Below are 24,398 nucleotides of genomic sequence, written 5' to 3'. Positions count from 1 at the left end.
GTCAGTTTCCAGTTGCTCCTCGACGGAGTCTCTTGACGGTCTGCTGGTCCATCTCTGGTCCTTCCTGGAGCTCTGGATATAGACTGACCACTGCAGACCTTCCTCACAGCAGCTGGGTCGATGTTGAGATGTGTTCAGGGAGTGTCTGTCTTTGTGTGTGTCTCTGTGTGTGTGTCTCTGTGTGTGTCTCTGTGTGCAGACGTTTGAAGCTAGATTTTCTCCGACAGCGGAGCAGATATTTCGGTCCCCGCCGTCTCTGTTTACCCTGCTTACCCCGGCAGCTCGTAACGCTCACTGCAGGTTGGGAAGTTTGCTTTTACTCGGGCTGGTATGCCGAGCGGGCAAATAAATAAAAAACGACTGACAAGAACCTGCTCACTGGAGCCACTTCCAAGGGTCAGGGTTTCAGGGGATCTGTCGTCCTGCGTGGATTTACGAGGCCGTCTTTGAGAGGGGTTGGCGGCCGGTGGCACCGTCTCTGCGGCTGCAGCTGTTTCCACTGTCACGGCCGTAAAGCTCCCGGAGCTGAGAACAAGAGGTGGAACATGCACCCCACGCTGCTGATCCACGGGTCGCCCCGATGAGCGTCTTCTTTTGAAGAGACTCGTCGACAAACATGGCAGCGCAACACCACGTGTTTGACACACACTTCAGGGTCGATGCTCTCAGAACAACATTTTTGAAACATTCTTAATTAAACTTTTATTTTGAAAAGATACATACAAAGGACCAGAAAATTAATTTAAGAGTAAAAAATAATAATAAATAGGAATAATATCTAATGCAACAATGAATACATATTTACTAGATAAGTTAAATGTATGATCTTCAATTTTAAAAGTTACTACCTGTGCGGAACTATTGTTTCGCGGTTGTTTCCGGGGGGATGTTTTTTGATGTGCACACAGACGGACTATTTATATTTATAAATATTAAATTAAAACATAACTTGATTACCAACAATGTGATAAAAGAACACGACACCGTGATGATCTAAGTTCATGTGGAGCGGTGGGAGTTTGGTTTTTCAATTCTTTTTCAAGGTCAGACACCAAGGCTAGCATGCTAACTATGCTAACTATGCTATATGCTAGTCTCAGGAAACACACTGTAGTTAAAGTTTATAACATATTTTGCAGTTGAATTGATATTTTATGTGAGAAAAAAATGTTCCCTTAAATAATTAAATAAAAATAGCAATTTCTGTTTATTTACTTCGCAGATAAAATCCCCCTAAAAAGAAGAAACATCACAGCTCATGAACATTAAACATGACCAAACTTAATTTATCTTCATTCCAAAAATATTTGTCAGCTCGGATCTTTTTCTTTTTGTCTGTACCCCGAGGCTCATATTAAAAACATTTTTCTTTCCTTTTTTCGTGAGTCATGAACCACAGCGAGAGTATTTCAGCGGTTGGACCGTCTGGACGAAAACATCTTCACGGAAAAATTATACAACTCAAGTTGGAAATATATCTTGCGCTAATGGCTACAGTAATCAATGGATGGTATCTTCGATTCCACGGATGAAAACTAGCAGCAAACTCTTTGGTTTTCCCAAAAATATTTATTATTTCACATGAAGGTTTCACATTGAACATATCAAACAGGGTTTTTTTTTATATAGTCATCTATGTATTTACATCTTTTTATTACACATGTACAAATCGTTTTTAAGAAAACACTTGTAAACACTTCAGTCTTGTGGGGAAGAGAGTCGTCCTGACATGGAAGTGAAACGACAGCTGAGGATGACGATGACGATGGAGTGCGACCGGTTCGAAAACGGACGATAACCAGAGAAGTCCAGCCTCTCCGCGGCGAGGATACTGTTCCCTCGCTCTCGTATGTACAGCGTCTCTCCGGTCCATCGGCGAGTGTTCGTGTCAGGAATGTGGGGGAGAACGGCCTCCATGCTACATCTGAGACGGTCCCCAGGTCGACGGATCCAACTACGACGACTGCACGGATGGTTGAACGACAGGAGGTCGGAAAAAAATGACTCGTCCTTAGGTCAAAGGTCACGTTCCTCTTCTTCATATGCCGAGGAGACGGAGAAACTCCCGCTTTAATTAAGTCCAGCGTCCGCAAGTCTCCTCCCCGGGTCCGGCACTGGGGGGGGGGGCGTAGAACTCTCTCCTCGGGGGTCGTCGGTTCGATCCCCCCCCCCCCCCTCGACTGCCTTCATTGTCAACAGAAGTCTGTTATGGGGTTCACTCTCAGAGCAACACTAGCAGCAGCGAGAAGGGGATCAGGAGCGACAGAGTTGAGAGGGAGGTGAGGGCGGCGGAGGAGTTGGTCCTCACGCTCTTCTGCACGTCCGGCAGGCTCACCACCGGGTCGTCTGCTGCTGGACAGAACAAAACATCAGGCGTCAGAACCGTCAATCTTTTGAGCACAATGTTGCAGTACAATAGAAAAAAAAATGTATCTGCTACTTTTTTTTTTACAAAAAATTGTAAAAGAAAATCAAGAAAATGTGAACAAATCCAATTCATACACACAACTTGTTTAGTCCCGTCATTCAACTATTTTAGAAACGTATTTATTCTCTTCTCTGTGAGGGTTTAACTGGATCTGTAATATACCTTTGACACTTAAAACTGTCCAGTTCTGATCAAGCTTTTACTGCTGGTGGTTAAGAAGGCTATGACAAGGAACTGGCTACACCCGTATTAATGAATGTCATCCAAACAAGCCTTATTCGTTTTTGTTTTTCATTTATTTTCCTGTTTCCATGTAATTTAATTAAAAAAATGGATACATTGAAAATTGGTAAATCTTCTTTGTAAAAATGTGAACCGTACCACGCGCATCTTCAATAAAAAGTAATAATAATAATAATAATAAACATTTCTGGAGCCGCATGTATCAGAATCTTAATGCGTAATATTCCATGCTAAAGATTTTTATAAATGTATTTTGAATTACAAATATTTCATCATCTTGGATTGTACTTTTTTGAAAAGAAATACCACCGAACAATCACAGATTAAAGGAGGGTTATGTCATTAGATTGTTGGAAAAAAGTTGTTCAACTTCATTTCACCGGTCCTGGTTACAAACTGTATCATTTAATAATGAAATTAATTGTAAAAATAAAACTTAAAAAATGTTACACAGTAAAAAAAAACAAAAAACAAATGAAAGTTTAATAAAAACGCGACAAATTGAGGCTGCTCAGTGTCGTGAAAACAAAATGTTTTTTTCTGTCCGTGTGTGAGAAAAGTAACAATTTTGAGAATTGGATGAAGATGTTGATGCTTTTATTTTGAACTGCAGGATAAGTCAACTCTAGATATGATGTCACTGATGGAAATGAGCTCCTTCCCTGCTAAAGTTTGGACTTTCTAGAAGAAGAAACTTTGAGGAGTTATTTCAAAGATCCAGTTTCGGTTCCTCCGACATCAAAGTTTGAAATTGCACGTCTAACTTCAGTCGAACAACAGCTGAGATGTTGTGGAGGGTTTATGGTCGGCGCTAACGACCGGGGGTCAGAGGTCAACGTACCTGAGGGCAGTCTGTTGGAGGGGTTGTGAGCTCCGCCCGCCGCTCCCGCCGCAGACCCACCTGCGCCGCCTTTAGCCACGCGGGCCTCCTGAGAGCCTGGAGACACATCTGACATGAGCGACGGTGCTGGTGTGTGTGTGTGTGTGTGTGATGGTTGACTCGTGACTCACCGTCGGCAGCGACGACGTCCACCCGGAGCCTGAGGCACTCCTGCCCGTGATGGTGGAGAGGTTTGGCTGCGGGAGACACAAACGGTTAACATCGTAATACACTTAGCGTCCCCCTGACCCTTTAATCCACTTCCTTCTGTGCAGACACACACACACACACACACACACACACACACACACACTGAGACTTAGGAGGCCATCTGTGGTAAACTTTGGTCTTAGGTCTGTCCGTCAGGTTAGATCTGGACCACTAAAGCCATCACACGCTCCGGAGACGTGGTTCACCAGAATATTTCTTAAGACCCTTGACTTCAGACGAAGTCATCTGGTGGACTTACTACTACAGAAGTGTGTGTTGTGACCCTTTAAATGTGTATTTGTATGTATTTACTGTATCTATTTACGACATGTTTCAATCTAAATCATAATCTTCAAGGTCTTTATTTTGTAATCCAACTTTTCAACTGGATCTTGATACTATACTACATGTTTTTCAAAATAAAAGCATGCATTCTTATTAAAGAATCATCATTGATTTTACAAAACATCCCTGTGACATCTATATGTTCCATTACAAAGACACCGTTTCTTTGAGTGACTTTAGACCGCTGAAGCCGTCACTGAAACTCTTGCAGGAGTCAAGGTCTTTAGCTTCCAGTCCCAAAACAGTTTGCTCTTTTTAATGGTTAGATTGTCGTTTACGTTGACATTTTTAACTGGAGTGATATACTTGTTAGCTTAGCTTGTGGCTAACAGTGTTAGCTGCAGTCAAATTTACCACCCCGTAACACGTTGTATCTTATGTTGAAGATAGAATGTATTTTTTCTAAATTCACATTGAAATAACGAAAATATAACTGCCAATATCAAATTGAGTCGGCTCAAAATAAAAAGGTAATTTTAAAATAAACTTATTTCTGTCTTAAATATTATAATATTCTTATAAAAAAGATCTCATATATCCAGATGAAAAAGTGTCACTCACAAATATAGTAGTAGCTCTCCCCCTGACGGAACTCCTTCCCGAGCGTGAACGGCGTGAAGCGCTGGAACTTCTCCGAGAACTTCTCGGGGGCGTGCGGCGCGAACGGGTGTCCGCACTCCCACCTCATCTGGTCGTAGGACTCGGGCTTGCAGGCGTCGTAGTCCTCCTGCTCCACCATGTAGAGCACGTACCTCTCGGCGTCCAGCAGGGGCACCTCGCCCTGCGGGTAGTGCGGGCACACGATGTCCAGGTAGTCGTTGAGCCTCACCTCCACGGCGTAGTCGTCCCACAGGAACCTAGATGTGAAGAGAGAGGGACGATGAGAAGGTTTGTCAGGAGACGTATAAACTTGATCACAGCTGTGGAAAGCGCTCGTAAATGCATCAACTCCTGCTATGATGTATTGATCGTCACGCGGCCCAGAATGCAACGGGGGAAATCATAGGCTGAAGAGGTGGGAGGGCAGAGGATCTGCAGGGACATGCAGATAAATATGGATGAGGCTGCGAGAGAGTGAACATTGATCCCCAAGAGCTGAGGGATGTTTACAGAGAAACATTAGCTGCCAGTTAGCCAGTCGAGACACATAGACCTCTCGGGGGCAAAAAAAATCACTCAACTAGAAACAAGATATCCTTCATTTCATTATGCTTGATTTCCAGCTGAAATATCAAGTCAAGACGAGGAACTAATAAGTATCAAGATGTTTTAAAAACAAACATTTGAAAGAAGACGTTTTATGGTCTTAAAGAACCGGCCTGCAGTGCCTTATGGATGAGCAGCGAGACTCTCGAAAAACGCTCTCAACCCGTCATTACGGGTCCAGATCGACAGTCCTCGCTGCAGTGCCTCTCATTACCAATAGAGTCAGACTGTCTGCCCGCTCGCCTCCCTGTTTTACGACGCTCTTTAAGTAAACTTCCTCGCTCTCTCTTGGGGTCGAGGAAGGCGCTGCGAAAAAATCGTTCCACTGCCTCCACTCTGGGCTCACGAGTTGTAAAGAGCTTCTCATTATCATCCGTTTCCCTTCAAATAGGATTCACATATGGACGAGAGAGAAGCACCGAGACCGCACATACCGCTGCCAAGGGGCTCATGCCACGTGACTTTGTAAAAGCACAAAATTCTTGAATAACTGAAGTTACTTTATTGATTTTTGTTAACTTAAGGCTAAACAACCCAACAAATTAAAGTGAGAGTTTCCCCAAATGTCACTCATTTACTCACTTTAATGTCGACTAAGGGATGGGATTATTTTCAGAGTAATATATTCCTTTTTAGGGTTTAGAGTTGTAGACAAAAGTGTTTGCTCATTTTAATGTAGTGACTGATGCTCAGTTGTCCTCGTCTTCATGTACTTACAACATATGACCACTTTAAACATGCATCTGCTACAAATAAACTTAAAATAAACAGACTTTTTTTGAACAATTACTCCAATGTTAAGGCTTCAATACAAGATGGACGTTAAAGACGAGCAGTTTGGAGGTATTTGGATGGTTTTAATTGCGTCTTTTTGGAGAAATAAACATACATTTTTGCCTACAACTCAGATCGGATTAATAATCCCAACCCTTAGTCGACATGAGAGTGAATAAAAATTGGTTTTAAGATGTTGTGTCTCCACTGTGCCAGGGTGATGTTCGCTCCTTTAAATCTCCACCAAGCAATGTTAAAACAATCACAAAACACTTTGTCCAAACGGAACAATCGATCGTTGCTGCAGCTCCACTTTGGACAGATGGTTCCGTCCCCTCCTCTGGTCCGTCTCGGTCCAGTCGTGGCCAAGCATCTGTCAGCCGCCGCCGCGGGGCGACGCTCAGGTCCGTCAGACACGCTCGTCCATCAGCGGCGCCGCTGCTGTCTCAGGAAACCCGCTTTGACTCGCACACTTCCCAGTAATTCCCATCCATCAGCAGGCAGCTACCAACTCTTGAACCCACCCAAAACTCCCTTCGCGGAACCCAGAACCGGCGCTCCGCTCAAGCACCACGGGATCACTTTACGAGGCCCCCCCTCCGACTCAGCAGGAGGTCCTGATGGATGGGTGAAATTTAGCACACCCGGATATTTCCACAGCAAACATCCCCAATGTGTGGGGAATATTGGGTTCTGTTGTGGCTGCAGGGAAACGAGCAAAGGTTCGGCAACCCGGCACCTCGCAGGAGGATCACCTCCACTTCTGAGGTTTTCCTGTTGACCCGGCTCTGCCTCAGAACTCCGATGTTTCCAATAAAGAACCTCGTCAACAATGAACAGTGAGGAGATCTGATGGAAACAGGGCCGGCTCGATGGAGATCTTAACACAAGTCATCTGTCTTCAATATTCGAGCTGACGTGCTAAACTCTCCCTCCGACGATACGTTCGCTCGAGTCCACTTTCTTCTCAGGCTCCCGTCGTCTTCCCATTAAACACCCGGAAAAACTAACAAGCGGCATTTGTGTTTCTGTGACAAGGTCCAGATGCACGACCAGGCATCAAAGTGTGCCGGTCGCTCAGTCGCTTGTTAGCTGGTGTTGTTGTTTGTTACCAGAGTCTCAGTGCCCCCCCCCCCACGGTTACCAAGACAGACGTGACGGCTCCAAACCCCAGTCGCCCCCCACACCCTCACCACCGCCGTCTCCCCCTCCGACTCCCGGTCCGTGGGACCAGGTCAAGATTAAGTCCGTTGGTCTGATCGGGGTCTTCCTTCTGGAACAATAATCATCCACAGGTGGCGCTGTCTTCACAAACGTATCAGTCTTGATCATAACTGTCGGACGGCGACGGATCACTTATCAAACTCAAGTTGAAACATCGGAACTTCCGTGTCAAGTCGTGGCGAACAAGAGTCTAGATATTAAAGTCAAAAGGAACTTTTATTATCAAGTACTTATCGATCTGTTGGATCTGATGGAGCCAGAGATTTCCAAATACACAATTTCTACTTTCTGATTTCCTTGTTTCTACTAACTTGAAACTCTCAAGGGAATTTACCTACTTTATTAAAAAAATTGAAGGAATCCTGTTTGGTTTGGTAAAATATGTGCCGAGTCACTGCGGTGTTACACAGTCTTGTAAAGTGAGTCATCGTTGTGTTTGTCTTGTAGGAATAAAACTCATAGTTTAGTGGTTACTTTTAGTTCTGTTGACTTTGTGTCGTAAACTGATCTCAAATAAGCTCATTTGGATGTGATGTTAATGTTAACATGTTACTTCTATAGATCTGTGCTGAAGATCCAATGAAGGACTATGAGACGGATTATGGAGAGAAATATTCACATCTGTGCATTTTCTTCATGGTGAAAAGCAAAGATTTAAACAAAACTAGACCAAGATTGGAATCCTCTCTCTCTCTCTCTCTCAGGCAGCAGCACGATATGATGTTTGTCTTCAGCTGCTCAAGTGTCACTTCAGGACGCCGTCAGGGCAGGTTCAGGATTCAGAACTAAATCTTAAATCCCGGTTCAAACCACAGATTTACAGCAACTAGACATAAACAAAAAATCAAAAATCTGTCGCCTCAGTCCTTCTGAGAACGTTCAACCCTCAGGTTCCAACTGTTATTTGCTAAATTATCAAGGTTGTTTGGTCTGACTTCGAGTTATTAGTATACTCTCGCTCTCAGACTATGTTTATGTGTATTTTTCTAAACTCCATCTTCGTCAGACCGAGGCAGGCGTTCGGGTCGACTCGCACCTTTCGCACCGATAAGCATCAGCGGCAGCTCCAGGAAGAATCCTCTGCTCAATATTTAGGTTTGTTATCTGATGCTGCGCTCCCACACTCTCCAGGTTGTTTTTTTTCTTCTTCTTGACCGGTTCCAATCCCAGCCGAGGCGATAAGACTGTTGCGCAAACACTCGTCTGCTGCCGTCAGAAGACGCACACAAACAAACTCCAGGTCCTGACGAAGCGCCGACCGAAAGCTGTTTGGGGTTTTTTGGCTGCAAAGTGTTCATGAAAGACGGTGGTGCAATTAAAACACAAAAAGAGTATTAAAGTCGCCCTGGAGGGGGTAATTATGCCCCCCCTCGCTCCCCACTTCCCTTCTTCTTTAGAGCCAGGTTTAGGGGGGGGTGGCATGAACAGCATGGTGCGGGAGGTTGAAGGGGGGAGTCATTGTACTACAGCACGTCTTTTGAAGTCTTTCTCAGCGAGTCTCTAGTGCTACAGTAACACACTGTTCCAGGGTCTGAACGCACAACAGTCTTAATGATCCCGCTGCAGCCTTCAATGACTCTGGCGTGTTTTAAAACTTCCACTAATAAAGTTAAAGCGAGGAACTTTCACTTGGGTTTTGACGAGCCGACGACACGAGGAAATGTCAGAGCGCCACATTGAAGGGAGGTTCCCGTCTCCCCGCGCTCTTGTGAAAGGCCAATATAAATAATGAGACTCTTTTCCACCCCCCTCACAGCTTTACTGTCTGCTGGTGTTTTTAAATGAAGTTAACGGCCATTTGGGTGAACCTTTGAACTGGAAATGACCTTCAAGCGAAGCGCGGAAAAAAAAACAACCTTCGACCAGAACTTTCGCATCCATCGGCAAAATGTACTTGACCACACCGGTCATTATCGACCACCATTTTTCCTCTATTCCGACCACCGTAGACAGTGAATAAATGAGTAAACATCTCATGTTCTTGACTAAACCACAACTTTAACCTCAAACTTCAACCTTAACGTCGTCACCTCAACAGTTTTGCTAACTAGCATTAGCTCAGCGTCAACTATTTACTACCAATACAAAGAAAACGGGTAGAAAATGGTAATAACTTCTTTCTTTATAAGAACATAATAAAAAACTTTTCTCCAAAAGAAAGAATCCTAATTTAGTTGAAATACTTGAGTAACAGAATTCCAAATGGATTAGTTGCTAGTTTTTATTTACATAAACTTCTAAAGTCAATCTCCTGTAGGGTCTTTAATCAGTGGAGAGTCAAAATGGCGGATAATACAGGCAGAAATGCATGTTTTTATCTTATAAATATATATATATATATATATATATATATTTGGACCGCATCGTCTTCGGATCCATTAAACTCATCTGAGAAGTTTTCTGACCTTTTGTTTGTCAGGAACACAGGTTCAAGTGCGTCCCATTACAATAGCAAGAAATAAAAGAACATTTTATTTGATTTTTCTACTTCCTGCATATTTGAAAAACTTCCACTCGGACACACCTGGGTGTCAAATTCAATCGCACAGGCCGCCGGCCGACAAAGAAGTATATTTACAGAACACGGTGTTACTGACATTCCATTTGCAGGACATACTCAGAATTTGATATCGTTTTTTTTTCTTTGAAGTTTTGGAAGCTAGATTAAAAACAGAACATCTCTGAGGTTTTACCGCCGACACAGGAGACGGACGTTCATCTGCTTTCTATTCCTTCGTTGAATCCTTCCGTCTGCTCCGACCTTTCCGGGATAATTGTTGACAGTTATAGGCACGATATCAGCAGGAGTCACGTGGTTTAACTTTACATTTCCAGCGCATTGAATTTTCACCCAATTGAATTTTGGAGTGACTTAGCGGACTGGCTTCGGCCGGCACCTTTAACTTCGACCTGTGCTCTAGGCAGGGTTGTGTCTGTGAACTGAAGGAATGTCTCGGGGACGATAAGACACAAATAATGAGCCGCCGAGTCGAACAAACGCGGCTCCTGCAGGAGCAGGAATTCTTGATTTATCGGAGCCTCTTCAGGAGTCTAATCTCTCTTCTTTAATCTCTTCGAGTTCTGCTTTCTTCTCCACCTCTACTCTGGCCTTTCATCCATCCATCACGCTCTCATCTCCACCGGGCCGGTGGAATGCCGGACCTCTGAGGCGGCGGCGCTGATCAAAGGTCGGTCAAACGCCCGAGTCAGCAGCGGCGTCTTGTTAAAAGGACAGTCAGCAGAACACCCGGGCGGTCTCATAAAAACCAAAGATTAGTCCGAGAAAATCAATGTGGAGTTTATCGAGGGGACGAAGTGGGACAGATCGGGACCGGCGTCCCCAGACTAACGGGGGCTGATCCACAACAGCCCGTTAACCTGCTCGTGTTCTCCATGTGACCTGAAAGGTGATTGGCTTGCATCACGGATGAGTGAACCGGAATGTAGGGGTCCACTAAGTCGGCCCGGGCCGAGCCTGGATTACTGGGTGGAGCCAACTCTGAGCTCGGTTCTATTCAGCAGCAGCAGACCTTGCTTAATACCAGAGCTTAGGGTCCAACTGGGACGCCCCCCCCTCTTCGAACAAGTGCTTCCACGGACACCTTGTTTTCTCTCCACTAAAGTCTAAAGTCACCATCGTTATCACTTCTTCTGATGATGACAAAAGTGAACATGAGAATATTAGTGACATCAAATTTGGGGTGAACTTTGTTTTTTAAGGAAAACTCTTAGTTTAATTTCCCTCAAGCCCACTTCACGAATGGATCGTAGACAATTAATAAAAAAAATTGAATATTTGAGTCGCCTGTGGAACGTACGGTCCATTGAAAACGTTGTGTGCAAATGTCAATCAAACTCAACTGACAATTGTGCAAAAAGCAATGAGACAAGCTGGCATTGAAACTTCTCAGGTTACAGGAAGCTTCAAAATAAACGGTGCTTCCTCACAGCATTTTGAGAACATCTACCCCACCTTTAAAGTTGAACTGATCAAAGGCAAACATCTATGTAAAGATTAAATGAACCGACAAATCAATCTTGGGTGATAAAATATCTAATATTTTTGGTGTAATTCTTGCCATTCATTTCACTTTAGACCCGTGTGGTGGTTAACAAAAAGGTAAGATAGTTGACCAGGTGTCATCAAGTTTTAAAAACCTCTGCTCTAAAAAGTCTGGGCCCGGTTCCGAGGGCGTCCGCCCGTCACACGGGACTGTGTAACGTTAGCCGACAATCAGACTTTGTTTCATCCGTCTCGAGGTTCCATCCATCACCGCGGCCCCTCCCACGCCTGTCTGTCTTTCATCACTGGGTAAGCAAAGCAGATCCTCATGTCAACTCCGCCCCTCCCCCCGCAGAAACCTCGCCGGACCAATCACGACCTGTCCCGCTGGAATCCCAAGCATGCAACTTTCTGACCCTCCATTTGCGGAGGCGAGCAACAAAAGCGGCGTGGGTACGTCTCCATGGAAACCAACATGGTCAGACATCATATTCTGGGGGCTCCTGTTCTTTGTGCATTTTTTTTTCTTCGTCATTCATCTCAATCAACGTCAATCATCTTTTGTTCGCTCGGATCACTGAACACTTTCACAGCCGCTCAGGGCGACATCTTGCTTTAGCAACACGCTTCGAGGAAAGAAAGTTTAGTAAAGAGACGCATATATAGAAATATATAAGGTAATGTAAGGAAAAACTTTATTGATTGAAAAAGTTTTTTTTTTTTTCCAATAGCCAATACATACAGCATTTTTTTTTATAAAAAATAAAAAATAAATAAAATAAGAACAAGAACATAAAGGGAAAGAACAAGATGACACAATCTAAGTCTAAAGATAAAGACAAAGAACATAGATCAAAGAAAAACAACAAAAACAAAGAAACAAACAACAAAGAAAGAAAGAAAAAGATATATACTGTATATCTTATAAAATATATGTCCCACTCTGGCCGTTCTCCTCTGGACGAAAAAAATGTACCGAAATTAATTTAAAAACATTATAAAATTATATATTTTTTCATATATATTCTATAATGATTGGTTTTATTTAAAGGGTCATGACTCAAGTAGAAGAACTCTCTAGCTGGTGTTTTAATGACGTTCCATTCAACATAACTTAACCTATAGGAACCCTCAGGTCGGGCCCCAAACTGTGGGCCAGAGACGGCGGTTTCATTCATTTCCATAGTGACTGAAGTAAGTTACGGTTTGACTTCCAGGAAGAGTAAAACGTAGTCGCACTTGATCTTCTGATCTGCTTTAATTGAAAAAAGAAAATAATAATTGGCTAGAAAAATGTGCTAAAGAACACTTTAGGCCCTGAAAAAAAGGTTCAAAGAATCGTTGCAAAAGAGCTTTAAAATAATAAGCCTTACTGAACTTTAAGAAGCTTGTTAAACTATCAAGCGACTAGAAAGCGAAATGTCAAGAGCACCAGAGGACTCGCCTTTCCCTCGGCGCCGAACTATTCCATTTTGCTCGACAAACGACGCGATTGTTCTGCGTCGGGCGACAATCTCCGGCTCCTTCTCAGACCTCCACGTCTGTCCCGGGTCGATCAACGAGTCTATAGAGTTTATAACTGACCCACAATCACACGTCTGTTTATGACTCCGTGAGAAGAGCGGAGCTGGAGATGGGAAGGGAAGTCTGCGGCGGAGATAAGGAGGACAGGAGGACGGACGGGGGAGGGAAGGCTGGTGGAGACGGAGATTCGTAGGTGGACGTCAGGAATCCTCCCCGAACCGAAATAAACATCTGTTAATGCCGTGGATCAGACGATGCGTGTAACTGGACGATCGAACAAAACAAAAAATCCCGGTTCTTGGTCGTCTGCTTCGATGTGTGAGAACTGTATTGTTTATTGTGTGGACAGGATACACAGTTTTCCCGGGAAAAGTCAGGAAGTGGTCCACTTCATCTGGAGAGGGCTTTTTGGTGACGCGGAGGCGAAAACCTTTGTCCCACTTTACTAACAGGATCCCTGAAGGTTTCAACCAGTCGAATTATAGGCTTTTTAAGTCCAAAATCAACACAATAAAAGAACATTTTTCACATCCGTCCAGGCAAGAATACTACAAAAGAGTCAGACATTAAAGGAAGGCGGCCTGGAATTACTTGCAAACTAATCAAAGTATTAAAAAAAATTAAGCAAATCTATTGTGAACTAATACTTGAAAAGTATTTTTGATTCAATTTGATTCTATTGTCTTGTGTTTGCACGGAAGCGACAAGTTGTAAGGCTTATAACTTGTCTAGCAATGAAAAGAAAAAAAGAAACATGTTTGTTTTTTTTGCGACTAGACTCCAAGATCCCGCCGCGGTACTACAGTTAGCTAGCTAAAGCTAATGCTGCTTTTGTTCCATTTTGTAGTCTAAAAATGAAAGACAAAACATTTCCTGGCAAAAATAGAGTTTAAACTCCTGCGTTAATATGATTTTAAGATGTTAAAATGTCTTGTTTATCATTTAATTTTTAAGAATTTAAGATAATATTAGACATTTATGCCTTTAGTTCAAAGTATTGGCTCGTTGAACAAGGTCGCGACAAGTGCAGCGACACAAGAAGAGATTATCATGTGTTCAACGGTCTTTGTGGTTTTTCCCCAGGATTGAATCAGACAGATTGGCCGGGCAGATTAAGGGGGGGCTCGGGTGAGTGGGGTCATTCCAAGAAACACAAAGATGACGATTGACGTAGGAGTCGAGAGCGGAGCCGGCGAAGGTTTGATTAATGGAAGCTTTTTCTAAAAAGAAGCTCGGAAATACTTCGTGGAAAACGTTAACAAATAACACAACATCTCTACCAACATGAAAACTAATGATTTCTTCTCCCACTTTAAAAACCACTGATGACTTCAGTTCCCAGACCTGCTCGGAGTTGCAGAACTACTTCAGCTCCACACTTCACATACCCCAAGAAAAGAGTGAAGAGAGGTGGAAGAAAAGGAGCGCGTTTTGTGGGAAACATTGAGTGGCTTTTCAGACGGAGCAGGAGGAAGTTTGCTTAAAGGAAAGAGAGCTGAAGGGGTGAAAAAAAAACCCTGCACTAAGGGAAGGGCAGAGTGCCTTGTGACTGATCGCCATGGGTGCCAAGAACGATAAAAAAATTCCACACCTCTTAGAAGGCTTCCCTCTTTTCCTGTGTTCTCAGAGAGCCGGAGTTGGAGGTGAGGAAATAATAGCCTGAAAAGGGGGCAGCTTGTAAAGTTGAGATAAAAGCCGGTGGAGACAGGACAAGGAAGAAGGAGACTTTTTTTTTTTCCCAGAGGCAGAGGCGACGAGGGGGCCGGTCTGAGTGACAGCCCGTATTCACGGAGCGCCGCCGCGACAAAGTGACTGACAGATTGATGGAGGCCGTGCCACTTCATCACAGAATGAACTCCGAACCTCCGTCGGTCACGCCAGTTACTGCTCCCTTTCTTTCGGGGCACTCTCCCAATTTGTATGGCTTTAGCTCCACGATTCGGTGGAAAACTGCCGTCTACAGGTGGAACACACAAGCACTGCTGAGGCTTCCATGACAGTTTGCTTTTTAAGAAATATAAAGCAGACTTTTCCAAACTTCTGTTACATGGGCTTTGATTAGGTGACCTGAGCTTCTTGGCAGAGGTATGCATCGCATCTGCGCTTGTTTAGTTCCCCCATTTTTTGTTTATACATTATTCTCGACAGCTAGTTTGTATTCTAGGTTTAGTTGTTCTTTAAGGAAGTTGTGCCCATTAAATACATGCATCTTAATTATATTACTTTTACTTTTTATTTAGCTATAACTTTTTTACCTAGATATAATAAATTCCATCTATCACTCCATTAAAACTAAACATTTATAAAAAAAACGGAATAAAAGTTGTGAATACAATGAAATATAAATATAAAATATATATATATACACGCGTTTGTTTTTAAACTTCTCACATATTGTAGCTTCATTGGATTCATTTCTTTCCGTCTTACACTAAAGCAGTGATGTCGACGACCCAAGTTGTCAACATTTTAAAAATGCGATTCTTGTACCTAAAATCAATTGTAAATTCAATGGACAGTCATTTCTGTAACAGAAAATGTTTTGAAAACAGTTAAAATAAATCAGGGAGTGACGACTGCATGATTTCTCTTTCAATGATTTCAGGCCAACTTTAGCATTTAGCATGTTATTATGTTGTCTACGACATAAAAAAAATGTAATCTGGTTTTCTCCCTATGTTAAATCTTCTTAAATCTACATCAGGTTTTTGGGGTTTCATAAGAGGCTTTTTATGAGAGTTTTAAATCAGGACTGACTTTAGTTTTCAGCCAACTTTTGACAGGCCAACAAGATTCATAGCTATAAAGAATGGAGAAGGTCGATCACATTTGTCATAGAGGACGACGAAGAACAGAGCGGAAATATGGTTTTAAAATGGTTAAAAAACATGTGTAATAGCAGCATGAAGGCATTATTCATAGACACAAGATAAAATACGCATTTCATTGATCATTGTTTCAATTAATATGAATTGTGTTTAAATTTAAATACCTCAACTGTGGAGTGAACATGTCAGTATAATGAGAAAACGCACTTTGTGTCAGAAGGCGAGAAATTCTCAAGAAATGGACGGATAAAGCAAAAGGAAATCAGAAAATGAAATTCCTAAAAGCGGAAATTGTACTTTGTGTCGACTGCTCTTCTAGTGCAGAGGTTTTATTTACTCCCGGCTGAAGCGTTTGCCACCAGGTAAGGGCAGCAGAAATGTTCCGTCAGGGATGAGAGCGAAGCCATCAAACAGTTAACTCGTACAACAGGGAACTTGGCCAGGATGAGGGGGAGGAGGTGCCGGGGAGAAGGAGAGACAGGTACAGTGAGGGGGGGGTGGGCAGCGGAGGTGGTCCATTCATGCTCTGTCAGCACCGTGAAAGGAAAGAAGGGGGGAGAGAGGCAACAAATGACCAGATGCTTCACTGACTTAGAGTGGAGTGGACCTCAGAGACACACTCGCATCCATCACAAAGTTTTTGCGTGCGCCACGTTATATATATGACCGGCTCGCACATTCACCGAGACACGTACGCACACTGGCATGCAGGGGTCGGCGCTGACTGGGCATCGGGCCGAGCCGCTTGCTGGGAATCGACATGTGCTGATGATTAAGTTGAACGTAGGCCGACCTCAGACACACGCCCATCAAAAGTGCTGGATCCTGTTGCCTTCACTGGCACGAAGGCTACAAATCAGCTAAAAAAGGTAAAACCCTGACGGGAAGTGGATCCAGGTGACCACGACAGATGTAGCGTCCACAATATTAGAGGCCGACATCCCAATTATGGGCCCAAAACAAATCAGGAGTTTTCTCAACTGGGCAGTGGAAATGGAGTTTGCGACTCCGGGTAGTTTCCAGGCTAATGATGGACAGAGACCCGGGTATTGGTCATCAAATTTCTTCCAGGTCTCCTTGGTAGGCGTATGTTATACGACCTGATTCGATAGGGATGAGTATAGAGCGAAAAATTGCAATTTAGGTACGGACATTGATACCTTCACTTTGATACCAGCTGCTGAAGGATTCATTCTAACAAACAGAAAATGACCCATAGTACTTTGTTCTGTTCTATGTTTATCTTTGTATCCTTTGTCTTTGTGTATTTTTCTTTGATCTATGTTCTTTATCTTTATCCTTAGATTGAATCATCTTGTTCTTTCTCTCTTTTTCTCTTTGTTCTTGTTCTTATTTTATTTCGATTTTTTTTTTAATGAAAAATTGCTGTATTTGCTGTGGATAATTTGGAAAAAACAATTTCCCGAAGGAGACCTCCTGAGGGATCAATAAAGTTCTACCTAAGCTAACCTAGTACAAATCTTGAGTTTAGCTTTTCAGCCTTGGTTCATTTTTACTACAACCCGTTTTCTAAAAGAAGCAAATAAACAAACGATCTCCAGTGCAAAAGTGAAAAATCAGATCTGTTTTTTCTGCAGAAAAATCCACAAGTTATCAAGTTTTTTCCCGTGCGAGTACTTGGCAGTGAAAGACGAAGCATGTTTCCGTACTGGGTACTACCCAAGCATTTGGACTTGTGTTAAAACAGAACCAAAGCCTGTTACCCAAGCCTGATACTATAACAGTCCAATTTTGTCCTCAAATGGTACCGACTCCAGGTTCTTGTGCTGGCACACATTTTATTAAAAAAAAAACGTTCGGAAAAAACTTCCGTGTGTGAAAAAGAAATGATCTGTTATAAAAACGGTTTTCAATATCGGACGCCAGAACTCTTCAACAACACTCGTGTTGTGCCGGGTCTGTTCCACTCGGTGCCAGGGTGCGGCTGACGAAGTCCGACTCGTAAATCTACCGTCACACACAAACAGATTTCTCTCTTCGATCCGTAACCATTTTCGTGTCAAATGAGGTTTTCCTCCCCTTAAAGATGAAGAGGGTGTAGTACATATGCCTTGAGGGCCCTGTAGGGGGCACTGTTATAGGAGAATAAGTGGTAAATATTTGAGCTGTAAAACATTTCAGTGAGAACCTTAAATCATTCAGATGACGACGTTGTTTTTGGACCGGGGTTTACAAAAAAATTAGCTTCGGTGACTGAAAACACGTGTGTGGATCAACACGTCACACATGCATCACCAAACATGTTCAACACCGAGAGTCCGAGGACGAAGACGTGCCAAAGACTTTTGTTAAAGAACAACCAGATGCGACCTTGCACGTCCAGAACCGCGCAGGGAGAGAGAGAGCGAAGCCTCGACAGTCATGCTTGAGTGGGTCAAACTCCCACAGCAATCAACAACACCGAGAGGAAATGAAGCCGCTCCACATAGACCAAACTAATCGATCAGATCGATGAGATTGATCAGGCTTCAGGGGACGCTCTGTCGGGGTTAGGCACGGATCAGGGAAAGCAAAGGCAGAAGCGAGAAAAAAACGAGGGAGACTTCATCACACGGTATTAAACTCTGAGCCCAGTTGTGTAGATTGAAACGATGATATTGTTTCCCGCTTTTCTGAGAATCGTGGATTAAGACGAGACACGGGCAGCGCGGGATTATCAGAACACCTACAGATGATCAGTGTGTGTCTGCAGCACAACAACGACAACAACACAAATCTTCTCATCAACTGGGCAGAACAGATAAGGCTGGACAGGGAGAGATAATGGACACAAATAATCCACCTAAATAGAAAAGTGCTGAGATAGATTTATAAAAAATAAATAAATAAAATGGTATTATAGTATTGATGCAGAAGTATAGAAGAATACATCTAGATGTTATCACAAGAAAGTTTATTTGGGATTTTTGAGTCAAAAAAACATTTTTGTCCTCCAGGGCCACCGTAGGAGAAACAGGTAGAAGTTAATGTGTGAATGGAAAAAATTCTTCACAAAGTTATCCAAACATTAGATTATCTCCTAGTGAAGATTAACGACATTGTTCCCATTTTTCTTCGCCCCTTTCTGACCCTCGTCTTCCCTCGCAGGACATTAGGGGAGGTGTGTGTGTGTGTGTGTGTGTGTGTGTGTGTCTGCGTGTCTCGCCAACAATGATCGATTAAGATGGCGTCACATGTTGCGATGGAGCGAGCGTGTTCTCGTGTTCGCACTCGCGTGGGCGTGTTGGTGTCAGCACAAGTTTGTTTGTCGAGCGCAACCCGAGCTCCTCGGATCCCCCCTCGAGCAATCATCAACTGCAATTTCTAATTGACCCCCCCACTGGCTCCGAACGCCTCCCCCCCTGAACCCCACGACAAGTTTCTGCTCCCACTCGCCATCCATCCTGGCCTGCAGGCCTCAGGTTTCAGCATCGGCCAAAACACCTCCGTGACAAACTCGCTGATCTCTTGATTGAGGAGAAACTCCCTCTTCAGACGGAGGTGAAGTTGCAACACCTCCAGAGAGAGAGAGAAGATCAAGTTCCCTCTGAGGTCAGCATCACTGGACCAATAACCACAACAACAATATGTCTTCAACACGTCCACTGCTCCCCTAAAGATGGCCACCAGGGAGCAACAAGATACTAAAGAAGTGGTCAGTGGTCTCCAGAAGACCTTCATTGTTCTTGTGACAGTTCCTCCTTTCACATGTCACTTCATTCTCCTACAGCTTTGAACACATTTGTTTAGGCATTAAAATACATTAATGCATATTTTCCACTTGATCTCCTGTTATTCTCGGTGTTAACTTGACCTTTTCAAGTATATATTTTTATTGAGTATTATTTTTGATTGTTTAAGCCTCTTGTGACCCTGGTCTGGAAAAGCGCTATATAAATATAAATTACTTACTTACTGATTTACCACAAAACCAATTGAATTAAACTTCATTGAATCGGAGTAGTTCTTATCAAAAACCAGATTAAGTTGTATTTAAGTTTTACAAATATTGCTAAATAATTTAATCTACTAAAGTTTATAACAATTTGTTTTAGTTAGAAGTTACAAACGCGCAGTCAAAGTTGCACAATCTCCCCCAACAATGGTGCCTATTTTTCAGATGAAGTCTTCAATTATGTTGACCAATGTTGCCGTGAATATCCAGAGGGAAACTTTCCCTTTCCATGAGTGTTTAAACTTAGAATTCGAGCGCAATATTTACTTAAACGTGCACCAGACGCTGGTGTTTATCCAATTTACAGAATGAATAATAACAAGATCTTTGCACAAAATACACATTATTTGAGAAATCAAAACAAATGTTGACGTTCGTTGACAAATCACGTCACAACAGGTTCAGAAGGAAATCTGGGAGACAGACCCAGGGATTGCGACACCGGTCGAGCGTGAACAGGTTCGACTCCTCAGGTAAACAAACAGCATCCACGCGCACGGAGACACGCGCTCAAAGAAAAGGGTTAGAAATAGAGAAGCATGCACTTACTTTGGGTTCGTGCTGTTCCAGTAGACGCTGTGTCGCTCCGCTGAGGCCAGCCAGAGGCGGACACTGACCACGAAGCCCACAATCCAAACCAAGTCCATGCTGGAGGCAGTGCTGCGGGATCTCGGCTCTCACTCAGGGGCCAACTCCAAACAAACAATCCCCCCCTTCTCCCAAAAGAAAACAAACTTCTCCAGTTAAAGTTGGTCCGCAGACGTCACGGTTGCATTTCTAAAAAATAAGGCTTTTTTCATTCCGGGGCTCAGAGAGCGACGCTTAAAGAGACTCGTCGGGACGTGAACGCAACACGAGCTGGAGGAGCGAGTGTCGCGGCGGCGGCGAGGACTGTAGTTTTGTTAAACGACTGGGCCGTTAGTCACGCCCCCTCGGTGATGGGAGCCAATCAGAGAGCGGTCCGCTTTGTGACGCCGTCTCTGTCTTTATACATTATAATAAGAAATATAAACACTAAGATATTTTTAAGCAGAATCAACAAAACAAAATGAATTCATTTTAATTAAAAAATGTTCCAAACCAGGATAACAGACAGTAGAAAGAGTTCTTGAACCGTTCTGGTCGGTATTGATCTCACTCAACCTCCTGCTGAGAATTATAACTGTCAAAATGTTAAACTTTATTTATTTCATTCATTACGTATATTATTATTTTTATGCACTGAATTTTCCTTATTTAAAAAAAACAGTTCAGTCTTGTGTTTTCTAAACAATTTACAAGTTGTAGAGATTTTGAGTATCTATTTATTGCAAAATAAATATTTTTAAGGTTTATATTTAATTGAAAAATGACATTACTACCTTATAAGAAGATGATTCTAAGCATTTCCAGTACAAGTACATTTGAACAATTTAATAGTTTAGAATATTATTTATCTTCTTCCTATGGTCTTTTTTGTTAGTTTAAGATGATTTCAAAATGCTCTTAAACAGAAACAAGATGACAAAAGCCACAGATTATTTTAAGCCTGTCCTTAAAACAAGATTTTTTGACCATGAAATTGTAATCTTTATGTGGTACATAATGAATAGGATTTAAATGACAGAATATTCTTTTATTTTTCAGGTTTAACTTTCCATTTCTTGGACAGAACAATACACATAATCTTCGAGATGATTGTTTCACTTTTTCAACTTCACCCCAAAAATGTTGTTCTGGAAATAAAGCTGGTTCTGATTATCTGGTAAGAAAAGTATCATCTTCTAACAAATATTATGCTCACATTTCAATCTTCAAATTCTAGCCAACATTTATTTTTTTCAGTGCAGATTTGTGGAAACGTCTAGATGACTCTGAACACGACCAGATCATCTGTATCACCTTCTCAACAAACTGCAGCGGTACGGTTGCAGCCTGTGGCCGCTGGACTGTCAGATACATCACAAATCCTTCCCTCCGTTCCACTGACACGGATAATCTGAACCTCGAGCGGCCTGTTCAGCCTTGTGAGCTTGTCACTGCCCGGGGCGGGAGTCAAACCTGCTTCTGCTTGACAGAGTCCTCATTTTTTCCCTCAATTGCTCTCCAGCTTTTTAAAGATAAACAGAGATTAATAGGTAAAGAAGTGGGTCGACCATGTGGTTAGAATAATAACAAACATTTGACTCATCAGTTCGGATCAAAGATGAAAAAGTTATTTTTGTGTCTGAGTAGAAATCGTTTACGTAAGAGATAGAAGTAGATCTGAGGCTCGGAGGCTAAATTTTCTTTTCATGAATATACTGTAAATTGATGTTAGAAATAACAGTTTTGTTTCATTGCAGATTTAAATAATTCATGTTGACTTGTTAATAAATAAAGTGTTACCAGATGGTACATTTCAACTCTTACTTTGTTAGCAACTAGCTAAGCTAGCTGGTATAGCTCAGTTTAAATGTCCTTCTATTAAAATTGAATTGAAACAAAATAAAATGTTATTGTTACAGGTTCTTGCAAATATTAGGAGACACTTTTATAAAAATCTGTTAATATTCTTTGCAATCCTAAATGTATGATTGACACAACTAGTCAACACTCCAGTTAACACTTTTGTTCCCTCTATGTGGAACAAAAGTATGTATGGAAACAAAAGGTTCCCCAGAGTGACCCAGAAGGTTTTCCAGGTCAAACGTACGTTGCGACTCTGACCTGGAACATGATGAACTCTGTGAGGTTTTGTCGATCTTGTAAACCCGGAGCGGGTCATCAAGCTTTTTAATATTCATGGTAAGAAGCTCATCCCACTGGATCAAATGTTCCGTCTCTTCGGGGAGATGAGCGAGCATTTGCATCACAATCGCCAGATATTTGTGTGGAGGAGATTAGCAGGCAAATGAGCCGAAGTTTAATTTCACACACAACTAAATCCCAGAAGACCTCGACATTAATGGAGCCAAATTGCTGCTTAACAACCCGGCAACGCTTTTTTAATGATTTTTTGATTGTCACTGGTGGAATTAAGACACGCACGTGCTTTAAAAACAGCAGGATCTTCTCTCTCCAGTGAAGGCAGTGGAGCAGCAGAAGACTGAAGATGGGCGGTGAAGCCTCCTGCCAGCTATTTGGATCTCGATGTCCGTCAGATCTCCACATATGCCAACGTCAGGTCTGATACTGACTCTGGCTGAGGCTGTGAGAGGGGCTCGCACTGAAGCACTAGTCTCTGGTCCCCCCTACTGTTGACCCTCAGATCTCCAGCGCTATTGTCCTCTGATGGATGCAAACAATCAAGGTGTTGCTTTTATTCGGTGGAATACGTGTTAAACTCAAGTGGCCCACAAGAGCTTTTAACATGTTCTTGTTAACTAACTCTATTCCAACTTAAAGTGATAGTTTACCCACAATTCAAATGTCACCCTCATGTCGACTAAGGAAGAGGGAAAACTTTCAGAGTAATTTGTGTATTGTTGGAGTTACTGGGAGAAGTGTGTGTCCATATGACCAGGGCTCACTTTTCTTCGACCAAAAAGACACTTAGCATTCAAACACGTTCATACTGCTCGTCTGTAATGTCCCTCTGCCTGCCTGCCTGCCTGCCTGCCTGCCTGCCTGCCTGCCTGCCTACCTGCCTACCTACCTGCCTACCTGCCTACCTACCTACCTACCTACCTACCTACCTACCTACCTACCTACCTCCCTGCCTGCCTGCCTGCCTGCCTGCCTGCCTGCCTGCCTGCCTGCCTGCCTGCCTGCCTGCCTGCCTGCCTGCCTACCTGCCTGCCTGCCTGCCTGCCTGCCTGCCTGCCTGCCTGCCTGCCTGCCTGCCTGCCTGCCTGCCTACCTACCTACCTACCTACCTACCTACCTTCCTTCCTACCTACCTACCTACCTACCTACCTACCTACCTACCTACCTACTTACCTACTTATCTACCTACCTACCTACCTTCCTACCTACCTACCTACTTACCTACCTACCTACCTACCTTCCTTCCTACCTACCTACCTACCTACCTACTTACCTACTTATCTACCTACCTACGTACCTTCCTACCTACCTACCTACTTACCTACTTATCTACCTACCTACCTACCTTCCTACCTACCTACCTACCTACCTACCTACCTACCTACCTACCTACCTACCTACCTACCTACCTACCTACCTACCTACCTACCTACCTACCTACCTACCTACCTACCTCCCTGCCTGCCTGCCTGCCTGCCTGCCTGCCTACCTGCCTGCCTGCCTGCCTGCCTGCCTGCCTGCCTGCCTGCCTGCCTGCCTGCCTGCCTGCCTGCCTGCCTACCTACCTACCTACCTTCCTTCCTACCTACCTACCTACCTACCTACCTACCTACTTACCTACTTATCTACCTACCTACCTACCTTCCTACCTACCTACCTACTTACCTACCTACCTACCTACCTACCTACCTACCTTCCTTCCTACCTACCTACCTACCTACCTACCTACTTACCTACTTATCTACCTACCTACCTACCTTCCTACCTACCTACCTACTTACCTACCTACCTACCTACCTACCTACCTATCTACCTACCTACCTACCTACCTACCTACCTACCTACCTACCTACCTACCTACCTACCTACCTACCTACCTACCTACCTACCTACCTACCTACCTACCTACCTACCTACCTACCTACCTACCTACCTACCTACCTACCTACCTATTTGCCTGCCATATTAATGAAATGAATCCCAACCTTTAGTTGACATGAGATTGAGAAGAAAACAAAACATTCACTATAAAATGCATCCTTTCTTCAAAT

General features: G+C 43.2%; 1 protein-coding gene across 2 annotated transcripts; it reads right to left on the bottom strand.

The window, feature by feature from the left end:
* Positions 1-1,555: 1,555 nt before the first annotated feature.
* efna1a (ephrin-A1a) lies at positions 1,556-20,476 on the bottom strand. Of its 2 annotated transcripts, none has more exons than XM_087786679.1 (5): positions 20,170-20,476; positions 4,668-4,963; positions 3,683-3,748; positions 3,513-3,608; positions 1,556-2,352 (listed from the first exon to the last, which is right to left on the bottom strand). In XM_087786679.1, exons 1-5 carry the CDS (start codon positions 20,265-20,267, stop codon positions 2,222-2,224), a joined length of 687 nt encoding a protein of 228 aa, XP_087642805.1. In that variant the 5' UTR covers positions 20,268-20,476; the 3' UTR covers positions 1,556-2,221. The 2 variants fall into 2 exon arrangements, with proteins under 2 accessions (XP_087642805.1, XP_087642806.1); XM_087786680.1 differs by having other exon boundaries at positions 1,556-2,349.
* Positions 20,477-24,398: the final 3,922 nt, after the last annotated feature.

The sequence above is a fragment of the Callionymus lyra genome, chromosome 3 (genome assembly GCF_982586985.1).
Source record: "Callionymus lyra chromosome 3, fCalLyr1.hap1.1, whole genome shotgun sequence".
Lineage (NCBI taxonomy): Eukaryota > Metazoa > Chordata > Actinopteri > Syngnathiformes > Callionymidae > Callionymus > Callionymus lyra.
This window is presented reverse-complemented; position numbering and strand designations above follow the sequence as displayed.

Bases quoted from the DNA above. Each gene is read 5' to 3' on its own strand.
- efna1a (XM_087786679.1), bottom strand. From the start codon at position 20,267: ATGGACTTGGTTTGGATTGTGGGCTTCGTGGTCAGTGTCCGCCTCTGG. The intron at 4,964-20,169 runs GTAAGTGCATGC...CTTCACATCTAG, and splicing joins TGGAACAGCACGAACCCAAA to GTTCCTGTGGGACGACTACG. The intron at 3,749-4,667 runs GTGAGTGACACT...TGTCTCCCGCAG, and splicing joins GGAGAGCTACTACTATATTT to CCAAACCTCTCCACCATCAC.